At 44.1% G+C, this 23,302-nt stretch overlaps 1 protein-coding gene across 2 annotated transcripts in view; it reads right to left on the bottom strand.

Annotated features, from left to right (window-relative positions):
• The window catches only part of CASS4 (Cas scaffold protein family member 4), a 53,836-nt gene extending 32,943 nt beyond the window's left edge, over positions 1-20,893 (bottom strand). Inside the window, exons 1-2 of one of the 2 annotated variants that reach the window (XM_053242727.1) lie at positions 20,709-20,893; positions 19,119-19,431 (exon numbers count right to left, since the gene is read on the bottom strand). In XM_053242727.1, coding sequence (XP_053098702.1) covers positions 19,119-19,388 — 270 coding nt within the window. In that variant the 5' untranslated portion in view covers positions 19,389-19,431; positions 20,709-20,893. The remainder of the gene's footprint in view (positions 1-19,118; positions 19,432-20,708) is intronic. The other variant, XM_053242728.1, reaches the window with a different exon arrangement.
• Positions 20,894-23,302: the final 2,409 nt, after the last annotated feature.

The following is a 23,302-nucleotide window of genomic DNA, read 5'->3' on the forward strand; positions in this document are numbered from 1 at the left end:
GACATGGTACTGGAGAGCAGAGGCCAACAGATGTTTTCACACAACTGCTGAGCAGGAGCAGTCTATCTGAGCAGTATTTTTTTTAAAAAACAGGCTACAGTGATTCTTAGTTCCCACCTCAGTGCTAGTTGCTGGGGGAGGAGGAGGACACAGAAGGGGGAGCCTGCTCTCGGCATAGAAATGGCCAGTTACAGCACTACAGAGTTGCATGGTAAGCTTCCTCAGACTGAGTCAGACCAATGGCCCATCTCACTTAGTATTGCCTACACTGACCGGCAGCAGCTCTCCAAGGTTTCAGGCAGGGTCTTCCTCAGCCGTACCTGGAGATGCTGCCAGGGACTGAGCCCGAGACCCTCTGCATACGAAGCAGGTGCTCTTCCACTGAGCTTTGGCCCCATCCCTCTGCCTCTGTGCCCGCAATGCTTTCATTACCAGGGCAGGGAGGAGGGTGGGACTGAATTCCAGAACCCCCCAAGCAAAACAGGATGCAAACCACAAGCACTGCTTAATGTGCCAGCATAACTCAGGTCAGAAGACCCGGCTAAGAATTTGCTACCCAAATCTCAGGTTCTATCCAAAGGCATAAATGGCATTAGGAACACAAGGACTTGTATTTTTACCCACAACATTTGCTGAAAAGAAACAGCTGCTCTGGAGTAGCAAGAGAAGAAATGTGTTGGCCAGCTCAGATGATGAAAGCGGCCTGTTGTTGATAACATCAGTGTCTTTGCAAAGATGGCCTGGGAACAATGGATCACTTATGAAGCCTGGCCTGGCAATACCCTCCCTTGTGGACCTCCCTAACAGCTGTCAGAGACAGACAGCAACAGTCCTGTTTACCTCCCGGGGCAGTTTGCTGCAAGCCAGCTTGTTGCTTCTGCCACCCTTACCCCAGTATTACATTTTGCCAATTCAAAACATTCCTTGAAGTAGCCAAGTACTGCATTTTAAGCCTTTCTGCACAATCAGACAAAGCATGTCCACTATTCAAATGACATTTTATCTTATGGAATTAAACTTAATTCATTGTTGAACATATGGAATTCAGGCTGCAAAGTGTAACAATGGCCAGTAGCATAGAGGGCTTTTAGAAAAAGAATCAGACAAATTTATGAATAGGATTTTCATTGACTATTAGGGTCTTTCCAGATGGCAATAAATTGAAGGATAAAGGCCTATCTAGTCCAGCATCCCATTTCGCACATTCTCCCACCAGATGCCTCTGAAAAGCCCACAGGCAAGAGCTGAAGGCATGCCCTCTCTCTTGCTGTTGCTCCTCTGCAACTGGTATTTAGAGGCATCTTGCCTCTGAGGCTGGAGGTGACCCACCCTTGGAGTAAGCAGCGAAGTGGCCAAATTTGCAGGTGACACCAAACTATTTAGGGTAGTCAACTCCACAACAGATTGTGAGGAGCTGCAAAAAGATCTCTCCAAACTGGGTTGAGTGGGTGACAAAATGGCAAATGCAGTTCAACATAAGCAAGTGTAAAGTGATGCATATTAGGGCAACCCCCCCCCCCCCCCGCAATTTCACATATACGCTGATGGGATCTGAGCTGTCGGTGACTGACCAGGAGAAAGATCTTAGGGTCGTAGGGGACAGCTCACTGAAAGTGTTGGCTCAGTGCACAGCAGCTATGAAAAAGCCTAATTCCATGCTAGGAATCATTAGGAAGGGGATTGAAAATAAAAATGCTAATATTATAATCCCCTTATACAAATCTATGGTGAGGCCACATCTGGAGTACTCCGTACAGCTTTGGTCACCATATCTTAAGTAGGATATTGTAGAACTGGAAAAGGTGCAGAAGAGGGCAACCAAGATGATCAGGGGCCTGGAGCACCTTCCTTATGAGGCTAGGCTTCAGTATCTGGGCTCTTTTTCTCTGAAAAGAGGCAACTAAGGGGAAACATGAGCGAGGTGTATAAAATTAAGCATGGAGTGGAGAGGGTAGACAGAAATAAATTCTTCTCCCTCTCTCACAACACCAGAACCAGGGGTCACCCCATGAAACTGAAGGTTGGGAAATTTAGAACCAACAAGAGGAAATACTTTTTCACACAGAGCATATTTAATCTATGGAATTCTTTGCCATGGGATGTGGTGATGTCCACCTGCTTGGATGGCTATAAAAGTGGCTTAGACAAATTCATGGTGGGCAGGAGGTCTATCAATGGCTAGTAGTCTGGTGGCTGTGGGCCACCTCCAGCCTCAGAGGCACGATGTCTCTCAATACCAGTTGCAGAGGAGCAACAGCAGGAGAGAAGGCATGCAAATACCTCTTGCCTGTGGGCTCCCCAGAGGCATCTGGTGGGCCACTGTGTGAAACTGGATGCTGGACTAGATGGGCCTTTAAGGCAGAGAGAGTCACTCTGGCCCACGCTGCCCAATGTAGCACGGGCCAATCTCCCTTCCAAATGGGGCCAAGCGGTCCCGTTTGGGAGGGAGACCACGCCCCCCACATCTGACATCAGACATGGGGGTATGGCTAGCCTAGCCCCTGCGTCTGGTGTCAGACACGGGGGGCGAGGTCATGGGGCCGCAGTTGCAGCCGCACATGGGCAGCCACCAGCCTCCCTACGCTCCTGCTGGACAGTATTGCATAAGGTAAACCATATATTTCAGGAAGATACACTGGACTTTCTTTATATTTGATAACAGCGGCAAGAATCCTCTGTGCTTCTTGCTGGAAAAGAAATCTAATTCCGTCTCTAGATAATTGGTACCTTAAACTTTGGGATTATGGACCAATGGCCAAAATTACTGCATATATTAACAGCAAATCTGAAGGTTCTTTTTCTCAGACATGGGAATGATTTATTTAATATAATATATCATGGGGTTTGGTTCCTCACCCAAGATTTGGTTTCTTTTTGTTGAGAAATTTAATGCTGAATGCTCTGTGTAGATAATTATTGACCTAAGTGTTAATAATTAGGTGCACTAATTATTGACCTTAGTGTTAATGTTTTTAAATTTGCAGTCATTTATCTTGCAGATTGGAGAAGGGGAAAGAGAGATGATGGTGTAAAGAAATCCGGTGGAAGTATACAGACTGTAATGAGAATCGTTATAATTGTGTATTGCTTGATCACGTCTTAGTTTTTTTCTCTTTCTTTTGTTATTTCTATTTTTCTTATGATAAAATAATAAAAATGTTATTTTTTAAAAAATTGCACAAAGACACCAAAGACTCTTTGCAGGCCTGCAACTGTGGAAAATATCGTCTACTATTCCTTGGGGACAATTAGGCCGCGAATGGCATGGCACAAGGTTCAGCTGGAGGCCTCTAAGATTTGGACGATTTATTCCACCTTGACTGCTAATTTCTATGGGCAATGTTGTTGGCTGGCCAGATGGTGTAGAGACCCTTCCTAGATTTTTGTGTCCACTAACAGCCATCCAAATTGCAAGGAATAGTATGTGGACAGACTGCAGTGCACATTTGTGGAAGTGTGGTTCATTGTGTGGGTGATGAATCTAGAGGATGGTGACCTCTGAGGGTTACTCCCTCATGCACACACTCTCACTTTCACATCAGGACACACCTCTGTGCTGTGCATACTCTTTTTCCAGTTATCTGCCTGCATGGTGATTTTTCACTATCTTTTAAGGCTGTTGTGGCAGGGGGTGATGGGAATTATAGTCTGACAACATCTGCGGAGCCAAGGTGTAGTACAGGATCCTGTTTCCCACACTATTCAACCAGATGTGCTTGGGCAAGTAGGCAAATAACTCTCTCCTCCTGTGCCTGTTGCCTAGCAACTAGTATTCGGAGTAGGGTTGCCAACATTCCATTGCCTGAATAAGGGACACAAGTGGGGGTGGGGGGGTCTTGGGGGTCGAGTCACCCTATGGGTAGTCAGAATCCTGAGCAGCAATGCATTTGTAACAACAAGAACAAAACAGCAGAAGCTCCATGATTCCACAAATCTCCTTGTTCACACAGACCATCCCACATAGACATGAAGCAAAGGTCTGGTGAGAAATTAAGAGAATCCCTTAGGCTTACACACGCTACATCCCCTTCCATCTTACCATGGCTGTCACTGAAAGCCTCACTGAAAGGCTGCTTTATCTGCCTGAAGTGATGAGTCAGTTAGTGGGAGTCTGTGGGTCTATTTACATTAGACAAGTAAGCGATTGGACACTTGGGTTCCTTCAAGAGAGGGGGGCGGAGGCCACCTGGGCTAGCCTTTGGATGGGTGGGAGTTGGGGGAAAGTGTGCTGGGATAGGCAGGAGCTCAAGCTCAGTCTGGGGTGGCGGGCACCTGCCCCCTTGCCCCCCTCCATACGCCCATGAATGGAAGTGAATTCCATAGAGTTATATGTCACATGCAGAAGTACTTGGATAACCCTTGGATCTAGTACTGTGGAAGGGAAGAAAAACTTCTCTGCCCAATATCTCCATCGCATACATCATTTTATGAGTCTCTATCATAATCCCTCCCTTAGTCACCCTTTTAAAAAAACTAAAATACCCCATATGTTGTAGTCTTTCCTCATAGGGGAGGTGCTGCTGCCCTCTGATTGTTTTGCATTTTGTGTGCCCTTTTCTGCACCAGATCTAGGAAAGGGGGCTTTAGCCTGAAAAAAGAAAACCCAAGCAATTAATCCCTTGATCCCTCCAACCCAGACAACTATAGACCGGTCTCTAACCTGCCCTTGTTGGGCAAGGTGATAGAGCATGTGGTGGCGTCCCAGCTGCAGAGGGTATTGGATGATACGGATTATCTGGACCCTTTTCAATCTGGCTTCCGCCCCAGGTATGGGACTGAGACTGCCTGTCGCTCTAGTGGATGACCTACGCCGGGAACTAGACAGGGGGAGCGTGTCCCTGTTGGTTCTGCTGGACCTCTCGGCGACTTTCGACACCATCGACCATAGTATCCTTCTGGGCCGCCTCTCAAGTATGGGACATAATAACTAACATAATATTAAGAAGACAGCTCCAAAAACAAAGGAGAGGCAGCGATTCTCAAGGAAAGATACCAACAGAAAGTAGGGGTTGTCCCTGATATATAGGGACATTTGGAGCTAATACAATACAATACAACACAACAGATATTTATATACTGCTTTTCAACAAAAGTTTCCCAAATGAGTTTACAAAGAAATAAGGAAAATAAATAAATAAAATGGCTAAAATGGCTCCCTATCTCCAAAGGGCTCACAATCTAAAAAAGAAACGTAAGGCAGACACCAGCAACAGCCACTGGAGGGATGCTGTGCTGGGGATAGATAGGGTCAGTTGCTTTTTCCCTGCACAATAAAGAGAATCACCACTAAAAAGGCACCTCTTTGCTCCATTAGCAGGGGACATGAAGCCCTTAACAAAATAAAACATGGAAAGGGGTTGAACTGCTCAAATGACCAGACCAAATAAACGAACAAGCTTTTTTATTGCCCTGAATTCTTCTCCAGAGAAAAAGAGTTCTTGCCTTCAAGATAACTTTATAGGGTCAACTTGTTCCTGGGTAGGAAGTACGGAGAGCCAGTGTGGTGTAGTGGCTAGAGTGTTGGGCTAGTACTGGGGACCTGAGTTCAAATTCCTATTCTGCCATGAAACTCACTGGGTGACTCTGGGCCAGTCATGTATCTCTCAGCCTAACCTACCTCACAGGATTGTTGTGAGGATAAACATAACCATGTACACCACTCTGAGCTCCTTGGAGGAAGAGTGATACATAAATGTATAAATAAATAAAGTTTTGCAATGCTTTCCATAGTGATGTCTATTAATTTAATTTTAAATATACAGGTTGAGCAGATGGCAAAGAAATAGGCATACAGAGGCAGGCAATAAAAATCCCAGAGCCAGAGACTGCTCAAGAGCTCTATGCACCTGAGGCAAGGTGCAAAATGCTTCTCCGCCTTGTGTGCTCCCTCCTCCCCTTCTCCCCCACCTTTTAAAAAAAATGTAGGGGGCAGGATTGCATCTTGCTGCCTCATTAAAGTAAAGTGTGCCGTCAAGTTGGTTTCGACTCCTAGTGCCCACAGAGCCCTGTGGTTTTCTTTGGTAGAATACAGGAGGGGTTTACCATTGCCTCCTCCCATGCAGTGTGGGATAATGCCTTTCAGCATCTTCCTATATCGCTGCTGCCCGATATAGTACCAGAGGGGATTTGAACTGGCAACCTTCTGCTTGTTAGTCAAGCATTTCCCCGCTGTGCCATTTAAGGTGGCTGCCACCTCTTTAGCAGCCCAGTAATCTGCTGCCTGAGGCAATCACCTCACCTTGCGTCATGGAAATACCACCCCTGCCCAGAGCTGCAACACCCAAAGACCTTTTAAAAATCCAGTCAGAGATCTCTATCAACCTTTTTTGGCAAGCTCTACAACTCCAGACTTCAACTCCCACCTTCTCCTTAGGGAAGCCTCCTTCCCTCCCATTGTTGACAGGACCAACAGAAGGAAGTACTTTTTCACACAATGCACAATTAACTTATGGAAGTCTCCGCCACAAGATGTGGTGACAGCTGGATGGCTTTAAGAGGGGTTTTGATAAATTCATGGAGGACAGGTCTATCAATGGATACTAGACTGAGGGCTATAGGCCACCTCCAGCCTCAGAGGCAAGATGCCTCTAAATACCAGTTGCAGGGGAGCAACAGCAGGAGAGAGGGCATGCCCAGCCTCACCTCCTGCTGTGGGCTTCTTGGAGCATCTGATTGGCCACTGTGTGAAACAGGATGCTGGACTAGCTGGGCATTTGGCCTGATCCAGCAGAACTGTTCTTATGTTCTTATGTATGTACCCTAATTTGGGAGCTGGGCACCCTCCTGATTTTCAGTCGTATGAGAGATAAAGATAAGGCCAGAGGAGGGGAGCTTGATCATCAGTCAAGCCCAACTGGGTAAGATGAGTGAGCCCTACCCAGATTCCATCCCCATCTTCCGAACGAGGTAGGTGGCACTGGCAAAATCATCCTACCCAGCTGGGGCCCTCCTGCCATTGTGGCCAGGGATGATGGGAGTTGTCGTCCAACAATATCTGGGGACCCAAGTTTGATAACCGCTGCCCTGGACAACCCCTCTAGCTGCTTTGTTCTGTTGATAAAAAGGGAAAGCAGGACTGCTGCAATGGTATTTAGAATGAGTCTTTCCAAATAGTGATTGATTGATTGATTGATTGATTGATTTGATTTTTTATACCGCCCTTCCAAAAGGCTCGTTCCATCTCTGTTGCCAATTCCTATAGGCCATTCTGCTGAGGGTTCCAAATAAAGAAGAGTGCTTTGTATTTACAAGGTTGTAGGTTCAGTTCCTCTTCAACATCTGACCATCAAGGTCCCCACCTCTGATCTTCTTTTTATCTCGCACACGACTGAAAATCTGGCGTGTTCCCAGCTCCCAAATTAGGGTGGGAGCTTCTCCGACTCTGCTAATGATCATGTGAACTGCTCTATTCTCTGGCTACATTCAAAAACTGCCTCTTGTTTTCCCCCCCTCCTAAGGTAAATCTACAAACCTGATTTTGGGCTCTAGGAACAGAAGAGACCTTTTCAGCCCAATGGCAGCAGGACAGCCAAAACCAGCCAAACCGTACCAAAATCTGCATTGCCCTATCAAAAAGCTTATTTACAGAAGAATCAGAGGAATGGTTTGGGGTGTCCATGGTAACTGCACTTTCAACAAAAGAAAGCAGCAGCATTTTCATATGCTCTGAAAAGAAAGATGTGTGGTCCTGCACCATCACCTCTGTCCAAGACCATCTTCTGCACTTCCAATAAGGATGGTGAGCATCTTTTCTCCCCAGATTTCCTTTTGGACAGAGGTTAGCCACAGTGACTCATAGAACACTCACTGCTGTGGAGGCATAAAAAAGAAACAGATCATGCTTTTCTGGCTGAACTCTCTAATCATCCTCTATTTTTAGCTGTAGTGTGGTGCAACTAGAGGCAGATGAAGGGACATCTTCTACAATGCAAGGGACATCTTCAGCCACTATTCTACCTTATTTTAGTAGAGCTGCTTTGCTTTTCAAAGCCCAAGTTGAAGGGTCCTCAAGCTTGTGTCTCTAGATGCTGTTGGACTACAACTCCCACCATCCCTATGTCACAATGTCCTTATCAAACTTGGTTCCCCAGATGTTGTACTACAATTGGTTCTTTCCACCCTTTTCTCCCCTGATCTATGATTACATAATTCAGTTTATATAGAGTTTTTATTCTAACATTCTGTGTGTGTGCACACACGTGTGCATGTGTGTGCACATTTAACAAATAGTTTTTCCTTGAAAAACATTTAGCTGCACTTATTATGTCTAACAGTAAGTTGAAAAGCTGCACAAGATAATTGTGCCAGTGATGCTGTGTGGGTCATGTTTATGAATCTATTGACAATCTTCCAAAAAACAACAGCTGACGATGAGGGAAATTACTCAAAAGCAGTCCCACTGAAATTAAAAGGACAATCATATAGCCAGTATCTTCACCACCATAGATGTAAAGGCACTTTACACCAAGATTTCCCACCAAAACGGACTATAAGACACCAGGGTTAAGCTTGGTGGCCACAGCACATCTGGGCACCAAGCTTTGCCATGGTGTCCTCACTCACAACATTTAATTATTAATTCATTACATTTCCGCCCCATACAAAGGCTCTGGGAGGTGCACAACAAATTTACAAAACATAAAAACAAACACCATGTAAAATGCACTGCTTAAAACAATATAAAGACAAATTTAAAACAATTCAGAACCAATTAAAACCAATTAAAATACTTAAAAACAATTTATAAACCTTGGAAAGCCAGGCCAAACAAGTAAGTTTTTAAGGCTCTCTTAAAGGCCAATCACGAGCCTAAACTGCAGAAATCTGCTGGGAGTGCATTCCATAGGCCAGGAGCAGCTACAGAGGAGGCAGACCCAAGCTATTCAGGGCTTTAAAGGTAATAACCAGCACTTTCTATTTTGCCCGGAAACATATCAGCAGCCAGCGTTAACTGTTTTAAAATAGGCATAAGTATCCCTTATCCAGACTGCTTGCGACCAGAAGTGTTCCGGATTTTGGATTTTTCCAGATTTTGGAATATTTGCATAATGTTTGGAATATTTGCATAATGAGATATCTTGGGCATGGGATCCAAGTCTAAACACAAAAGGTTACTGTATTTTATTTGAGCAGGGAGTGGAGAAGGGGGGCTTTCCCTTTTCCCTCTAGCGCCAAAGTGAGAACATAAAAAACATTTAAAAGCTTCACAATAAAAACAGGGGCGCAACTAGAGAGGATTACAGACAAAACCCCTGTCACTAACAGCCTTCTGAAATAAGTTAGTTTTGACTGCATGTTTAAAAGCAGTAAAATTGGGAATCTGTGAGAGAGTGAGCTGAAGCGTTTTTGTTGTTGTTGTTGTTTTGTTATGGCACACACCGTGGTGGTTTCCGGATTTTGGAGCATTCCGGATTTTGGATGTCTGGATAAAGGATACTCAACCTGTACCTCTGGGTTACCCCAGAGACCAGTCTGGCTGCCACATTGTGAACTAACTGATGTTTCCAAACTACGTACAGAGGCAGCCCTCAAATTCTGACCCCACCATAATGAGCACCTCCATCTTGCTTAGATTCAGGTTCAATTTGTTATCCTTCATCCAGCCCATTACTGCCTATAGGCAGGCATTTAGGGAGTGAATGCCATTTCATGATGATGATGATGATGATGATAAATAGATTAGGGTGTCATCAGCATACTGATAACACCCTGAACTAAATCTCCTGATGACCTCACTCAGCGTTTTCATGTAGATGTTAGATCTACAACCCAAATATTGTCGGCACATGGTGTCGGCACATGGAACAGAGCCCTCTGAGCCGATCTAGTCAGGTGGATAGATTCAGCTGGGAGCAGGCAGTCCCTAAAGTACTTGGGGGCCCAAGCCATTTAGGGCTTTAAAGGTAATCACCAGCACTTTGAATTGTACCTGGAGACAGACTGGCAGTCAGTGCAGTGCCTTCAAGACTGGTGTAATATGTGCATTGTGTGCAGTCCCAGAGATCAATCTGACCACTGCATTCTGTAGTTTCTGAATACAGTGGTCCCTCGACTTACGAACTACTCGACATAAGTATTTTTCGAGTTACAAACGGCAGTTTCAGATCCGGTTTTAGATGTGGTTTTTTCGACTTACAAATTTTTAGATGGGGTTTCCTCGACTTACGAATTTTACATGCGGTTTCCTTGACTTGCCTGCCTGTTTACTGCCTGTTTATTCTTGAAAAGAAATGTTCCTGTGCAGTTTGCAAGCCTTACTGGGGGTCTGGGTCTTTTTTCTAGGCTCCGGAACGCATTAATCCGTTCCCAATGCATTCCTATGGGAAACCGCTTTTCGACTTACGAACTTTTCGACTTACAAATGTGCATTTGGAACAGATTAATTTCGTAAGTAGAGGGACCACTGTACTTTTCAAGGGCAGCCCCATGTAGAGCGCATTGCAATAATCCAAACATGATGTGACTAAGGCCTGGGTGACAGAGGCCAGATCAGCCTTCACAAGGAAGGGTCCCAACTTGTGCACCATTTGAGCAAAGTTGAGCAAAGGCGCTCCTGGCCCCCACAGCACCTGATTTTCTTGGAGCAGTGCTGGAGCCAGGAGAATCCCCAAGCTGCAAACCTGCTCCTTCAGAGGGAGCACAACCCCATCCAGAACAGGCTGAAACTCCATACCCTGATCAGGCTTTCTACTAACCATCATCACCTCCGCCAACAGTCCGTCTTGTCAGGATTACACTTGTGAGCCCCCATCCAGCCCATCACAGCTTCCCAGCCACGGCTCAGAACCTCTTCTGCTTCCCTGGGATCAGATGACATAGTGAGACAGAGCTGGGTATCATCTGCATATTATTGACACCCAAGCCCAGATCTCTGGATGATCTCCGCCAGGTGATCATGGTTAGGGAGCTCCCCTTTACAGACAAATGCTACTTTTTTCATGAGCAGCGATGAGGGAGGTGAGTGACAGGCAGGGGTCAGGACTTCCAACTGGCTCTCAGCACTTCTAACCTGCACAGGCATTTCTTATCTCAACACCTAAATAAGGCTAATGTGTGACAAATATACCAGAAACCACTTCCTTTTTATCTGCTCCTAGCAACCATCCAGAGAACACAACACGAACATCCACAACCTACAGCTAAACCCTACAAAACAACCATGGATGTTCTAACTGCTTGGACTGGCATTTTTAAAGTTACAGCACCTACCCAGAGAAGAAACAAATGGGCCACACCAACTGGTACACTCCAGAGTTGCCTACTACAGGAATCTTCCAAGGCTCCTTAGCTTATACAAGATGCTTTCTATTTTTACTTTTTGGGGGGTCTGTTTTGGTTTAATTAAGAACATCACATATGGGGGTAACAGCAAGTTTCTTTTTGTTTATGACTTGTATTCATGTATTTACAATGTAGTATAATATTCTCCACTCCAGTTGTAATAAAAAATTAGCCCAGTGACAGCCCCACTGGGTGTGGGATGGCAGGAGGTACCTTTAAAACTAAATTAGATAGTGCTTACTGGCATTACCACCACACCTAAAACTGGTAACCACGATCTAATTTAGTTTTAAAGTACCACAGCAGTACCCTCACAGCAGTACCCTCACCAGCCACCTCTGAATTAACGGCCATGAATGAATTAGGATACATGTATCTGTACTTTCATTGCAGCTTCATGTACAGGTTTTAAGAAGTCTGACTTCCTTCATACCTTCAAGGGACCTCGAATCTCTTGCCAGGACACCCCAAACTCTAGGACAGGATAAGCACAGAAGAGAAAAAGAAAGAACACGACTTGTTACCTACACCTCCAGTGTGTCAAGTCAAGTTTATTACTACGTACCTCCAATGTGTAATCAATGATCTACAGCCCATCCTGGACAAGGGTACTTCTCATGCAGTCTTTGGTGGCAGGCCTCCCCTCACTTATAGAAACCCTTTTCAGACATTACCTTCTTGTACCTGGATTTGGAGGTCTGTACACAGGTACAGGTTTGTGTATGAATAAGGTCGTTCTCATGATCATAATGGGGTGGGGTGGGGAGGCAGGGTTGAACCTACTTTCGCCCCAGACTAGCAAGGAGCTCCTCTTTGGCATGCCATCGCATACCCACACAGTCCACACTTGCTCCTGGCAGCACGGATTGCTGGAGGCCGGGAAAACAAGTCCCGGCCTCCAGGTATCTCAAAATGCAATGTGTGATGAGTGCGGTGCATTGGCAGATTCCCCCAAGAGTTGGGCACTCTAAGTGCCCAATAAAGAGGAGAGCTGGTCTTGTGGTAGCAAGCATGACTTGTCCCTTAGCTAAGCAGGGTCTGCCCTGGTTGCATATGAATGGGAGACTTGATGTGTGGGCACTGTAAGAAATTCCCCTTAGGGGATGGAGCCGCTCTGGGAAGAGCAGAAGGTTCCAAGTTCACTCCCTGGCATCTCCAAGATAGGGCTGAGAGAGACTCCTGCCTGCAACCTTGGAGAAGTCGCTGCCAGTCTGTGAAGACAATACTGAGCTAAACAGACCAAAGGTCTGACTCAGTATATGACAGCTTCCTATGTGCCTAAGTCCCTGACTCTGTTGGTGCTCAGGCTGTGTGTGCTCAGGCAACTCCAGAGCATACACACACAATCCTGAACCTGGGTTTGAAGGTGCCCTCATGCCCTCTAACCCCAGTTAAGGGCCGGGGTTAAAAGTCAGGCTAGTGGGAGCAAAAGTGCTGGGATTGGGAATGATCCTGACGGTCCACACAAGCAGCCCAACCCAGGCTGGGCTACTCCTAACCTGTGTTGGGCTGCTCATGTAAATAGCCTCAATGACTGTCTGTGTATGCGTATTAAAATTGAACCTGGGTACAAGCCCCTTGAAATGCAAGATAACAGATTGAAAGTATACTGCTCTATGTGAGTTTAACATAACATGTGCACAACAGATCTGTACGTGCGCATCTTGGCTACCATACTGCACAACCAACCATCCTAGAGGGATGCAGGCTCACTGGCTCCATGGCACTCACCATCACATGAATGCTCCTACTAATGACAGAGGATGCTCCATGCTCCATGCATCCTAGGCACTGTGTCAGAGCAACTGCGACCAGCTCTCATAATTTCCAACACACAGTAAAACAGAGTTATAGGAAGCTGCCATATACTGATTCAGTCAACTGGTCCATCTAGCTCAGTATTGTCTACACCAGGGTTTCTCAATGTGTGGGTCCCCAGATGTTATTGGACCAACTCCCATAATCCCCAGCCCCAGTGGCCTTTGGCTGGGAATTATGGGAGTTGAAGTCCAATTACATCTGGGTACCCAACATTGAGAATCCCTGGTCTACACTGACTGGCAGCAGCTCTCTGAGGTTTCAGGCAGGAGTCTCTTCCAGCCCTATCTGAGATTCCAGGAAGTGAACATGGGACCTTCTGCATGCAAGCGGCTTTCCCACTGAACTATGGCTGCACCCCGTTACGGAAATGTCTTACAGCACTCACATGTGTCAAATGCTACCCAGTCAAATGCAAATCAAGGTAGATTCTGCTTAGCTAAGGGGACAATTTGGGAAATGGTTTGACTAGCGAGTAAGAGGTTGCCGGTGCGAATCCCCACTGGTGTGTTTCCCAGATTATAGGAAACACCTATATTGGGCAGCAGCAATATAGGAAGATGCTGAAAGGCATCATCTCATACTGCACGGGAGATGGCAATGGTAAACCAAAGACAACCACAGGGCTCTGTGGTCACCGAGTCGACACCAACTCAACAGCACCCTTTACCACAAGACCAGTTCTCCTGTCCAAGATTCCTATGTTCATTATCTCTGTATCTTCTCAGGTAACAGTATTAAAGGGCCTAATGATATCAGCCATATCATTCAGCTTGCTCATCCTCCAGTATGACATATGTCATCACTGGCCAACAATGCCCGTCTGTTGTTTACATAAACAAAGAGGTTCATCTCTATACAAGAGGATGAACAGAGCCTGGCCTGGCCTGCAAAGCAGCAGCATTCAGAAGTTAGTGGGAAATCATGACAGCCTCCCACGACAAACTGTGGCTGACCTCAAAGTCACCATACTACAACAAAAGTTCAAAGGGAAATTTGCAATCCCAGCCTGAAAATGATGGACTAGAATGTATAGGATGATTTTATTTATTTGATTTGGCCTCTCTCCCTCAACATGTTCTAGATACCATCGCATATCTGGAAAGATAGCATTGTCTCAGGGACTGCTCTTATGAAATATCTTATCTTTATTTAAGCTCTATATTTATCCATCTATATTTATTTATCTATATTTAAGCTCTACACAGAAATGACACAGACTCACTCCTGTTCCCTGGATTTCATGGAATTTTAGCCCCACTATTCACATTTTTCTCTGTATGTGTGTGTGGTGTGTGTGTGAATATTATTATTGTAAAGAATGGGCTTATAAGGGGCTTAGACAAATTCATGGAGGACCGGTCTATCAATGACTACTAGACTTGATGGCTATAGGCTAGTTCCAGCCTCAGAGGCAAGAGGCCTCTGAATACCAGTTGCAGGAGAGCAACAGCAGGAGAGAGGACATGCCCTCACCTCTTGCCTGTGGGCTCCCCAGAGGCATCTGGTGGGCCACTGTGTGAAACAGGATGCTGGACTAGATAGGCATTAGGTCTGATCCAGCAGGGCTGTTCTTATATTCTTAACAGAACACAACAGACATCATGTGTGAGCACTGTAAGATATTCCCCTTAGGGGATGGGGCCGCTCTGGAAAGAGCATCTGCCTGCTTGCATGCAGAAGATTCCAAGTTCCCTCCCTGGCATCTCCAAGACTCCTGAGAGAGACTCCTGCCTGCAGCCTTGGAAAAGCCCTGTGAGTCTGGGTAGGCAATACTGAGCTGGATGGACCAATGGTCTGACTCATTATATGGCAGCTTCCTATGTTCCTATTTATATATCACTTTTCACCAAAAATGTTCTCAAAACAGTCTACACAGCAGAAGAAATAAAATCATGGTTCATGTCCCCAAAGCGCTCACAAACTAAAATTCAAGAGATACAAAGGAGACACCAGCAAACAGTAACTGGAAAAGGCACAGTGCTGCACAGGGACAACTGTCCTCCTTCTACCACATATAACAGAACCACCACTTAAAACAAGGGTAGGCAACCTTGACTGTCTAGATGTTGAACTACAACTCTCATCATCCCCAGTGTGATGGGAGTTGTAGTTGAACAAATAGCTGGAGAGCTATAGAATCCAGAGGAAGGAGTTGTGGTAGGACATGTTAGTAGAGTTGAGTCAGGAATATTAACAGTTCATTAACCTGTTAATATCATTAAGAAAAATGTTATGTACAGAGAGGCAAGTGCAGTCTGCCTCTTGCTGCTGACTGTTAGCCCCGCCTCTGCTCTGGGGCTGGAATACAAGTAATTAAAGCACCATTCAAAAGGTGGCCTGGATCAATGAATGGATTGACCAAAAATGCCATAAGAGCCATGGTTGCTTAACCTGAATTTAAAAGTGCTTCTTTGTTCAGTTAGCAACGTGCTTCTTTGTTCAGTTAGTGTGTGTGTGGATGTGCACACACACACACACACACTATCAAGGGTAAGTTTTCATGCAGTTATCAAGTGGGCTCCAGTCCCTGAAAGCTTAAGAGACAATGAATGTTAAATTTTAAGGTGTCACGCAACTCTTGTTTTTGCTGCAGGGACTAACACAGCTGTTCTTCTGAAGCTGACCAAAGGATTACTCATTTATCTACTTCTTGAACAACAACAACAAAAGACACCCAGCCTTGATGTCCCTGATGAGATATGAACTGCAGTTCCCAGATAAGCCAGTTTGACACACCATCCTGAATTGGATCAATTTAGTTTAACAATACCCAGTTAATGGCAGGCTAGCACTCATCAGTTTAAAAGGATTGCACATTGTATTTACTAAGTCACACCAGATGTGTGCTGGAGATGCTGCAATAAATTGGTTAGCCTTTAAGATGCCAGAAAGTCTCTTTGTGAGTTTTGAAGGAGATGTTGATCAGTCAGATAAGGAACTTTAGGAGCACTTCTTAACCACCTAATACTTGTAAAGGGAAGGTTTGGAAACAACCTTCTGTCCGGTATGATTGGACTGAAACAAAAGGTGTTGTATTCTATCCAGTAATCTTTTGTATTTTGTTGTTTGGATGTTTGTCTCAGTGGGGATCCTGTAGAGAGTGTGGGAATGGAGTCAGAAAGAAAAGGAAAGGAAAAGGGAGAAGGAAAAATGGAGTTGTTTCTGAATGAAGCTTAGGGTCAGTTCAGACAACATACAGAATCGTGGGTTCAGTGGACCCGTGGTTCTGCACCCTCCTACCCCCGCTCTCTGGTCTGAGTTCAAACCTATTGCATCAAGACTGCAGAGAGGTGTGGGAGCTGGCTGAGTGGGCTTCCTTCTTTCCTGAAAGGCAGCCCACGCAGCCAATAGAAGTCGGAGCAAGGGAAGAGCTTCCTCCCTCCACTCCAGTTTGAGGAAAGGCAAACTCCAATCCCCACTCCGGATGTAATGTAGACGCACCCAAAATGCAGGTATCGGTGGCATAACTCCTTACAAATGGAGGTAACAATTGAAGTTAGGGGAGGGGAACTGCAGGTCCATTTTTTCCTTTTAACTCAAGTTCCCCAGGTCCAGACGTTCGGCTAGTGAAACAGGAGGTGAATGGACTTCTAGTTTCGGGTTTCGTCTGAATCCAGCCTTAATTAAACAAACATTTGAGTTTATGGGGGAAGCAGCCATAAAACAAAAAGGTATGCTAAAGAACCTCAGTGATGAAACTCACATATTTTTGAGGCGTTATTGATTGAATCAGGTAGATATGTTTATAGAGAAAAGAGTCTCTTTTTGTGAACTTTTGGAATGAGCATTATTCTGACAAAATGCATCCTTCTGTTTTCTTCTCAGTGGTTGAATTCATTGTATTTCTGCCCCTCTATTTTTTTAAGCTAATAAAGAAGTAAAAGGATTGCAGAGAAAAAGACTACAAAATAGAGATGGAATGCTATAACCATAGGAACCAATGCATTTCCCCTCTTCGACTTAATCCAGGACTGCACAACTGTGACCTTCTGTCTTGCAGATATTGGACTACAACTCCCATCGTCTCTGACTATTGGCCACTTAGGCTGGGGATTATGGGAGTTGTCCAACAAAAGCTGGAAGGCCAAAGCTGTGCAGCCCTGATAATCAAAGCATGCAACCCTATGCACACTTACTTGGGAGTAAATCCCACAGATTAAATTGGGATATACATGCACAGGGGACTGCAACCTCATCTAAGGACTTGGATCCAGAGATATTGTTGGACTACAACTCCCATCATCGGACTCCCATGGATTAAAACTCCCATCTTTGGGTCATTGTGGCTGGGGATGATGGAAATTGTAGCCCAACAACACTTGGGAACCCAAGTCTGAGAACCCCTGATCTCTTTTAAAAATAGGAAACTTTCACCCATGGCGGCTGAGCCAGATACCTGTTGATTCAGCAGTGTGTCTTGATTCAGCAGTGCATCTGCCCAATGAAGACTCAAGCTGTCCATGTGATACTTTAGGGCACAACTTAATTGAAAATATTTGTATCCCTCTTTCCCATTCAGTTTGAGCTACAAAATGGCTCACAATCATCCCAAAATAGCATTAATAATAATAAAGTACCAGTATTTTAAAATATCCCTAAAAATGGATAAAAACAACAGAAGATCAAAGACATGTTCCCCCAAGGTCTGACAGAAGGCACAATTGCCCTGGGGATTCTCTTGAACAAAGCACTGCTGGCAAAAGGCAAAAGCATTTCTGAATCTGGCTTCCTTTTCTTTTTCTTTTTAAATGTCAATCATTTTGAAATTTTGCCTTTGAAATTGGACTCTGGGGTGATCCACCCCCCACCCCCATCACACAAACACACCCCTAACCAGGGAGTGCAGAAGCAGGAGTCAATGCTGATGCACATGCAAATATGGAGTGTTTATCTGGGCTCCATTGACCTGGCTGGCTTCATCTCCTGATGTGGGTGGAAATGTAATTCTCCACCCAGGGCCAAGAACGACAGATCTTATGTTTTGTTGGTTCATTTTAGAATGGTAACATTAAGGATTAACTGGCCAAATGCAACCTTTTCTCAGTACATTTGATCTAAAAATCCCTAAACCCAGCTGCAATCCAAATACTATTTGCAGTGGTGTTGCCTCATTTATGGAATACCCCCTCAAACACTTCTGACATCTAAATGACAGGCTGATTGATTGATTATGACCTTTTGTTTCTCCAAAGCTTTTAGTGGAGAATTGGTGGCGGCTTCTTTTTATAGGTTTGTTATTCTGATCTTATCTGGCTTTAGATGGCCTGTTTTCTAGCTACTGCTGCTGTGTTATATATATATTTGTTTTTATTGTTTTAGGCTCTCTAACCATTGTAAATGGCTTTTGATCCTCCAGTAAAAGAGAGCTCTATAAAGATATCTTTAAAAAAAATTAACTGAAATTAAATTAACGTACTCTGCCAACAGTGGAAATGAAGGCATAAAGTGAATAAAGAGCTATTTCCCTCTCTCTCCCATGCAATGCTAGAATTCAGTGTCACTCTATCAAATGGATTGCCAGTAGCTTTCAACACAGACACTTCTTTTCAGAATGTAGAATTCCAATATACCTTTAGCTTAGCACTCAAGACTACAGGTGGAAGACGATATATTTTCATGCTCCACTATACATAAAAATTCCCTGCACACATAAAATAGCATGTCAGGGGAAAGGCTATGCTAAAAAACCATAGAAAACCAGCATGGTGTTGTGGTTACAGTCTTGGACTAGGACCAGGGAGACCCGAGTTCAAATCCCCATTCAGCCGTGATACTTGCTGGGTGATTCTGGGCAACTTATCTCTCAGCCTAACCTACCTTACAGGGTTGTTGTGGGCTCCTTGGAGGAAGAGCAAGATATAAATGTAAAAAAAGAATTTTTAAAAGAGGAATTGAACGTTACTCCCTAACAATCCCTGACACATCACAGCTGCTTTATAAAAGTCACAACAGTATCATTCAGGTAGGTAGTCAGAACACCAAGCTGAAGGAAGAGATTTATTTGTTTGTTTACTTACATTTATATCCTGCTTTCCTCCAAGGAGCACAGAGTGGTATACAGGGTTAGGTTGGCTGAATGGGGATTTGAACTCTGGACTCCCCAGACCTAGTCCAACATGAGGGGTATAGACAGCAGTGCAGGAGGCAGCTCTATCTGACGTTTTCATTCTTTGTTGAAATAAAAACTTAGGGCACAGACTGCCAGGAAGATCTCCTCTGCCAGCTTCTCTGAAATGAGTTTTTACGCTTTTATGCAGCTCTTCTAGAAGAACCTCGCAGTGGTTCATATGTATGGTGTAGATCAGAAATCTTTACCATTTTTCATTTTTTCTACAAATATGTGGAAAATCATATATTTGTGATTGCTCATAAATTCAAGCACACCAGCATTCATTCAGAATTTCCACATTTCAGGTCGTCTAAGAAATCTGTGCAGCGGGGAAGTAACTTGCCTAGGGAGCAAGAGGTTGCTGGTTCGAATCCCCTCTGGTATGTTTCCCAGACTATGGGAAACTCCTATATCGGGCAGCAGTGATACAGGAAGATGCTGAAAGGCATCATCTCATACTGCACAGGAGATGGCAATGGTAAACCCCTCCTGTATTCTACCAAAGACAACCACAGGCCTCTGAGGTTGCCAGGAGTCGACACCGTCTCAAAGGCAAAACTTTACTTTTAAGAAATCTGCAAAAAATCTTACTTCTACAGAAGGGCAAAGAAATTCAGTGCCCCAGCCACCCCGATCTTTTTCTTCCATTAGTAGGCTGACATGAGGAAAATTACTTAAGGTAGTCCTATTAAATTAAAAGGACAAGTTAGGCATTGCCTTTCAATGGAACTACTTTGAATTATTTTCCTCATGACAGCTTTTTCTGAACTTACAGATTCTTTTGAAGGGGGGCAGGCAGAGAAGACATTTGTGATTATTGATTATCATAAGGACCACAGATGATCATTTAGCAACAAGACATTTGTGATTACAGATGATCACAGCTATCACAGATGATCAATTCATTCATTGTGATTACAGATGATCAATTAGCATTCATTAATGAGCATGCACTCAAAAACAAATAAACACTGCAACGACGACAGCCAGAATAGTATATGCGCAGAAATGGAAGGACAATGAAATGCCCTCAAAAGAAGATTGGTTGATAAAATTTTTGGAATAAGCGGAGATGGCGAAACTTACAGTACTGATAAGGGATGAAAACTTGGAATCTTTTAAAGAAGATTGGAAACCATTCTTACTATACTTAAAGAACTATTTTTCTAATATGGACCTTTCAGCAGGGTTTGAAATTTAGTAATAATAGCAGGTTGGGTAGAGTAAAATCGAGTTTGCAATGTGTAGGATATATGTTTTGAATTACTATAGCAATGGTTGACTTGTATAGTTAATGAATCACGCAGATTGGTGAGCGGGAAGTCAATATTTACTTATTTAGATGTAACGGGATTGTTAAGATATTGTAAAAACCAATAAAAAATTTAAAAAGCGAAAAACAAATAAACACATCAAATTCACCGTCCCAAGAAATAACAATGCCCTTTCCCCACAAAATACAGCCAAGTTTTTGTTTTTTAAAAAACCCTATACTCACGTTCACTTTCATGTTGCTGTCTTCACAAAACCTCTATTAGTCCATCACCTAAATGCACGCTCCAAATTAGCTGTCTTGTTCGACCTTTTATCAAAGAGGCAGAGTCAGGATGGCTGAAGTGTTGTGCTTTAGTTTGGTTGCAAACCTAGAAATCTTAATTGCCTTTGCTGGTCTTCCCCAGCTTGAGAAGTAGTTTTTGAGTGAAGTGAACAGCCCTGGGCGATGAAGGGACCTCATCACATCATAAATCCTCTCCAGCCTTGCCATTGGCCTGGAGTTATCTCCATGCAAATAAGGACATTACACATGGATATTTGGTATCTCTTCACTGTCAAAGGGGTGGGAAGAACAAAAGGGGCCCTGAAAGGCAAAGCTCTCTATAGCTCAAAACATCCTCAATGAAAGCAAGGCAAACTGCTGAACAGGACAAAATGCTTTGCATTTTGAGACTATTTTCCAAGATTCCACCTGAACAGTTACACTGAAAAACATGCTTTACTTTTGCGTATGGAGAATTTGAATTTTCAGAGCGCACTTTACCATGCCTATGCTGACTCACTGAGCCTTTTTCAAACTGCACGGATAAAGATATTGTCATGACATATTTTTAAGAGGGAGGGAGGGAAGGAGGAAGAGAGAGAGAACAAAGCAGAGCAGATTCATGAAAATGAAATACTATCACTGGGGCCGGCTATTCAAATTGGCCATCTGGACCTGGCTGGAATCTGCAGTTTAATCACTTTTTAACCTCTTCTGCTTTTGCACAACCCTCTCTGGTTCCTTTACTCATCATATATTTTTCCTTTTATCTCCCCTCCCCCGCCCCCCCACTGCCTTGCCTGAGTACAACCTTCCTCTTTTTACAGAAGACTCTTTCTGAGTATTATTCTCACTGTTTATTCTTACTGAATATGTAAGATACTCTTAATATCTTATAGGAGAAGCATCATGGATGCCAAAAAGCACATGAATTTTTAAGGGGCAGTGCTGGAAAATTGGACCTACTTCAGACTGATTTCTCAGTCACATCTGAATCCTACATTTCCTCCACATAATTGAATGAAAGTGAATGAGAACTCCCCCCCCCCCACACACACACACCACTTTACAACAACTCTGTAAGGTAGGTCAGGCTGAGAGAAAGCAACTGACCCAAAGTCAACCAGTGAGCTTCATGGCTGAATGGGGATATGAACCTGAGTCTCCCAGACAATGGTTGAGCCCCCCTTAGGTGACTAAGGGGAGATATGGTAGAGGTCTATAAAAGTATGCATAGTGTGGAGAGAGAGAAATTTTTTTCTCTCTCACACAAAACTAGAACCAGGGGTCATCCCCGTGAAACGGATTCCTAGGAAATTTAAGAGTGACAAGAGGAAGTACTTTTGCACACAGACATCATTAATCTATGGAATTCTCTGCTACAGGATGTGGTGGCAGAGGCACTCTTACCCCTGGACATTGAGCCAAAGTCCAGAGCCTCCACACCCCCTGGGGTGGGGGCCTCCAAATCCTTTTTAGTCTGTCCCAGGTGGTGTGGTGACATTAAAAATGTGTTTAAAATACTGTGTGTGGGAGTGGGGGGGCCTCCAAAGGCCTTTAGGTCCAGGCCCCAAAGTTAACTAGGTGCACCTCTGTGTGGTGATGGCCACCAGCTCAGATGGCTTTAAAGGGGGATTAGACAAATCCATGGAGGACAGGTAGGAAAATAGCAACAGAAGAAGCTGCCTTATTCCAAGTCAGACAATTGGTCCATCTAACTCAGTGTTGTCTATGCAGACTGGCAGCGGCTTCTCCAAGGATGCAGGCAGGAGTCTCTCTCAGCCCTATCTTGGAGATGCCAGAGAGGGAACTTAGAACCTTTTGCATGCAAGCATACAGATGCTCTACTCAGAGCAGCCCCATCCCCTAAGGGGAATATCTTACTGTGCTCACACATTTAGTCTCCCATTCAAATGTAAACCAGGGTGGACTCTGCTTAGCAAAGGGGGACAATCCATGCTTGCTACCACAAGAGCAGCTCTCCTCCATCCACTCCCCTATCCCTACCCCTACCCCTGACCTGCAGGAAGTCCTCAAACTTACAGCACAATTGCTTCCTGAAAACTGTCTGAAGTCAAAAAGTCTTTGTACTCCCCCCACCCCGATAGGAAACAATGCCATAAATGGGGTTTTGGATCAAGAATGGAGGCCAGATACCATATTCCCTCGACTCCCCAGCCATGGTGCTTTCCAGACTGTGCAGGAGGAAGTGATGTAAAATTCTACAGCAAACCCTAACATTTTGAAGCCGGTTAGACCTAGCTGTCGGATTTTACACCACTTATTTAAATTTAATTAATTAATTAATTAATTAATTAATTAAAAATATTTATACCCCACTCCTCCAGTGCAATACTGCTCGGAGCAGCTTACAGTAATACGATAGACACAGATACAAATAATAAGATTAATTTTAAAAAATCAGATTAAAAACAATTATTAGGTTCAAATTAAAACTGAAAATAATAAAAAGCTAAAGAACCTACCAGATATAACAAAATAGTAATGATATTAAAAAACCTCTTTAAAAAGGTGTGTTTTAAGATGTTTTTTAA

This window comes from Hemicordylus capensis, chromosome 4 (assembly GCF_027244095.1).
Source record: "Hemicordylus capensis ecotype Gifberg chromosome 4, rHemCap1.1.pri, whole genome shotgun sequence".
NCBI classification, from domain to species: Eukaryota; Metazoa; Chordata; class Lepidosauria; order Squamata; family Cordylidae; genus Hemicordylus; species Hemicordylus capensis.